The following is a 3,623-nucleotide window of genomic DNA, read 5'->3' on the forward strand; positions in this document are numbered from 1 at the left end:
CACACACACACACACACAAACACACAAACACACACACAGACACACAAACACACAAACACACACAGACACACAAACACACAAACACACAAACACACACACAGACACACAAACACACAAACACACACACAAACACACAAACTCACACACAAGCACACAAACACACACACATACACACACACAAACTCACACAAACACACACCCAAACTGTCACAAACACACACACAAACACACACACACACAAATACACTCTCACAGACACACACACTCACAGACACACACACAAACACACATACAGACACACACACACACTCACAGACAAACACACACAAACACACACACACACACACACACACACACTCACACAGACACACACACTCACAGACAAATACACAAACTCACACATACACACACACACACAGACACACACACACACACACACACACACACACAAACACACACAAACACACACACACACACAAACTCACACAGGCACACACACACAAACACACACTCACAGACACACACACACACAAACACACACTCACACACACACACGAACACACACAAACACACACACACACTCACAAACACACACACACACAAACACACACTCAGGACACAGGGTGGCAAGGCGTGGCCAGGGCTATGGCTGCTGTGAATGGGCTGGTGTCTTATCATCTTTTCTACGGACTGAGCCCCAAGTCGTCCTTGTTGTTCCAGGACTTCAGATTATTATGTACCCAAAAGACCCGTCCGTTTTATTCATGTATAAATAGATAGATCTGTTGGATTCTGACCAGCCCTGGTTACTTTTTCGAAAAAGGGTTCTTCCCAGAAAGGAGTTCTTCCGTGGTTTATATTTTAGAAGATTCATGTGGCACAGAACTCATTTAAAAAAGCGTCCCCCATACGATTCTAGTTCAGAAAAAACAACAAGCAAGCAACAACAACAAAAACGAAATAAAACACACCTCACCCCCACCCCCCGAACCCCCCCCACCCAAAACAAACAAACAACAACAACAACAATACCTCGAACAAACCCAAAAGAAACCACCCCACATAAAAAAATCGAAACAAACGAACAAACAAACAAACTAACTAACAAACAAACAACAGACACCTCACTAAAACTTTGTCGCAGATTTTCAATAATGGACCGAAACTTCTCAGCGGTGCCCACCGTAAAACCGACCTAGCGACGCGAAGGGCACACCCTATAATAATGATATCTCTACTTACTGCCTGCAGACCTTTGAGTGTCTGCAATTCTTGGCACTGTTAGCACAGGCCCTTTTCTTCTGCCTTCGCATTCATTGTGTGCAAATGCACCGCTTCTCTGCTACCGAATGAGTGTAGATCTCCATGTCGTATTTATTGTTGGATCTATCAGATCTTGCAGTGGATAAAGCCAGAGCCTTTATCGTTGTTGGCTGACACGCCCATGTTTATTACCAGAGCTCGGTATTTATCATTCTGTTGACCCCTTTATTTTCTCATTGTGGTAATGGTTTTATTTGGGTATATTTTATTGAGAGTCGGACGCCTTTTGGGAGACTCACTGCACCCTCTCCCCTCCCTCTCTCTTTCTTTCTCTCTCTCTCTCTCTCTCTCTCTCTCTCTCTCTCTCTCTCTCTCTCTCTTCCCACATTTCCCCACCCCCACATATTCACAAATTCTATCATTTCTAGACAAACTTTCGCAAAATTCTGTTGAACCAGTGCTTCACTCACGGTGTAGTATTTGTGAAACGACGCATTACCAAGTTTCGATTGTTTGCTCAGAATTGTTTTTCTTTTAAAATGGAAAAAAAGAAAGAAAAAAATCCCCCAACAAGATTCAGCAGCTGTGTCCTCCAGGCCGAGCCTGTTGGTCACCTCGCTTCCTCAGAATGACAAAGTTTTATCTGACATTTTTGACCGTTTTTGTGGGTGGTTGGCGGGTGCTCTGGTGTGGTTTGCTCCTTCTTTCCTATCAAATATCTATCGTCCTTATCTCCCCTTCTTCTTTTTTATGTTTGTTACTCTCTTGTAACACCTCTAATCTTTTGGCGCTCATATGACCTTATGCAGTTACGAGCGTCGTAAAACCTCTACTAAAACTAAACTAAACTGTCCGTTTTGAGTTACTAAGACTATCTGCTGTGTCAAAACCGTTACATTAGTAATAATAATGATAATGATAATTGCATTTATATAGCGCATATCCATGGTCAAGAGCTTGCTCTATGCGCTTTACAACTATCATTACCCCAGCAAACCTTCTGAGAACACGCAGAAACATTCTCAGCTTCCGCGGAAGCATACAGTGCAAGCTGCGGATTTCACGCGCTCAAACACTATCAAACTTACAAGATCGTTCACGGTCTATAGCCGGGTACCCATTCCCACCAGGGTGAAGTGAGGAAAATTTGTGCAAAGTGCCTTTCCCAAGGACACAACGTCGGGTCCTTGACGGGATTCGAACCCACGACCTTATGGTTGCGAGTCCGAGAGCTTAACCACTAGGCCACCGACGCCACTAGTCAGAGTCGTGATCAAGATATTCAAAGAATTGCATTCCAAAAAGCTTGACATGTGAAATCAAATTTTTTTAAACGTCAAATTTCTAGACACCTGATACTGAGCAGATTCAGATAGAACATTGTAACTCTAGGATAGTTAAATCTAGGTGGTGACTCTGTGCTCAAAAACTGTTTGTTAATTTGTTAATGGTGGCGTCGGTGGCCTAGTGGTTAGGCTCTCGGACTCGCAACCGTAAGGTCGTGGGTTTGAATCCCGTCAGGGGCCCGACGTTGTGTCCTTGGGAAAAGCACTTTACACGAATTTTCCTCACTTCACCCAGGTGGGAATGGGTACCCGGCTATAGACAGGGAAAGATCTTGTCAGTTTGTTAGTGTTTGAGCGCTTAATCGGCTGCTCGCACTGTATGCTTCCCGGAAATCTGAGAATGTTTCGGAGTGTTCTATGGTCTGCTGGGGTAATAATATAGTGTAAAGCGCATAGAGCCTGCTGTTGAGTGGGGACATGCGTTATACAAATGCTATTTATTATTATTATTATTATGAAAAACAACAACACCACCACCAACAACAACTACAACAACAACCAATATTCGGCAGCTCAGCTGTTTCCTTCAGTCCAGGCCTATTGGCCTCATGACAAGGCTGGGGTGAATGACCTGTCCGATCATCGAATCTGCCAGCAAATTACGACAAGAGGTCGAGCCATGCGCAGTATTATGCTTATTTAATATTAGTTTGACTTTATAAGTTTCGTTTTTACAAGAGTTCTACGGCACTTGAAACACGTGTGAATCATATAATAAATCATAGTGTCAATGATTTGAGGTGTTACAAGAGAGTTACATACAAAGAAAAGAGGGTGGACAGATTAAAATGACGATAGGTGTTTTATACGAGAGAAGGAACAAACCACACCAAAGCACCCACCAACCACCCGCTAAAATGGCTTATTCTCGTAATTGACATGCTATTGGATTGTGTACATTCTCCTCGATAGAATGTCATCTGAAAAGTACTCTTTGGTTTCGAATTTATAACACTCATAGGTCCAGCGTATTCTATACATATTATTTGTTCTATTGACAATCAACTTACCCCC

The 3,623-nt window shown here is 43.0% G+C and overlaps 1 protein-coding gene across 1 annotated transcript in view; it reads left to right on the forward strand.

Moving 5' to 3' along the window:
* Window positions 1-3,466: 3,466 nt before the first annotated feature.
* LOC106013847 (Ig-like and fibronectin type-III domain-containing protein 1) overlaps window positions 3,467-3,623 on the forward strand; it is a 4,572-nt gene continuing 4,415 nt past the window's right edge. Inside the window, exon 1 of the mRNA XM_013090614.2 lies at window positions 3,467-3,479. Coding sequence (XP_012946068.1) covers window positions 3,467-3,479 — 13 coding nt within the window. The remainder of the gene's footprint in view (window positions 3,480-3,623) is intronic.

This window comes from Aplysia californica, unplaced genomic scaffold (genome assembly GCF_000002075.1).
Source record: "Aplysia californica isolate F4 #8 unplaced genomic scaffold, AplCal3.0 scaffold01367, whole genome shotgun sequence".
Classification (NCBI taxonomy): Eukaryota; Metazoa; Mollusca; class Gastropoda; order Aplysiida; family Aplysiidae; genus Aplysia; species Aplysia californica.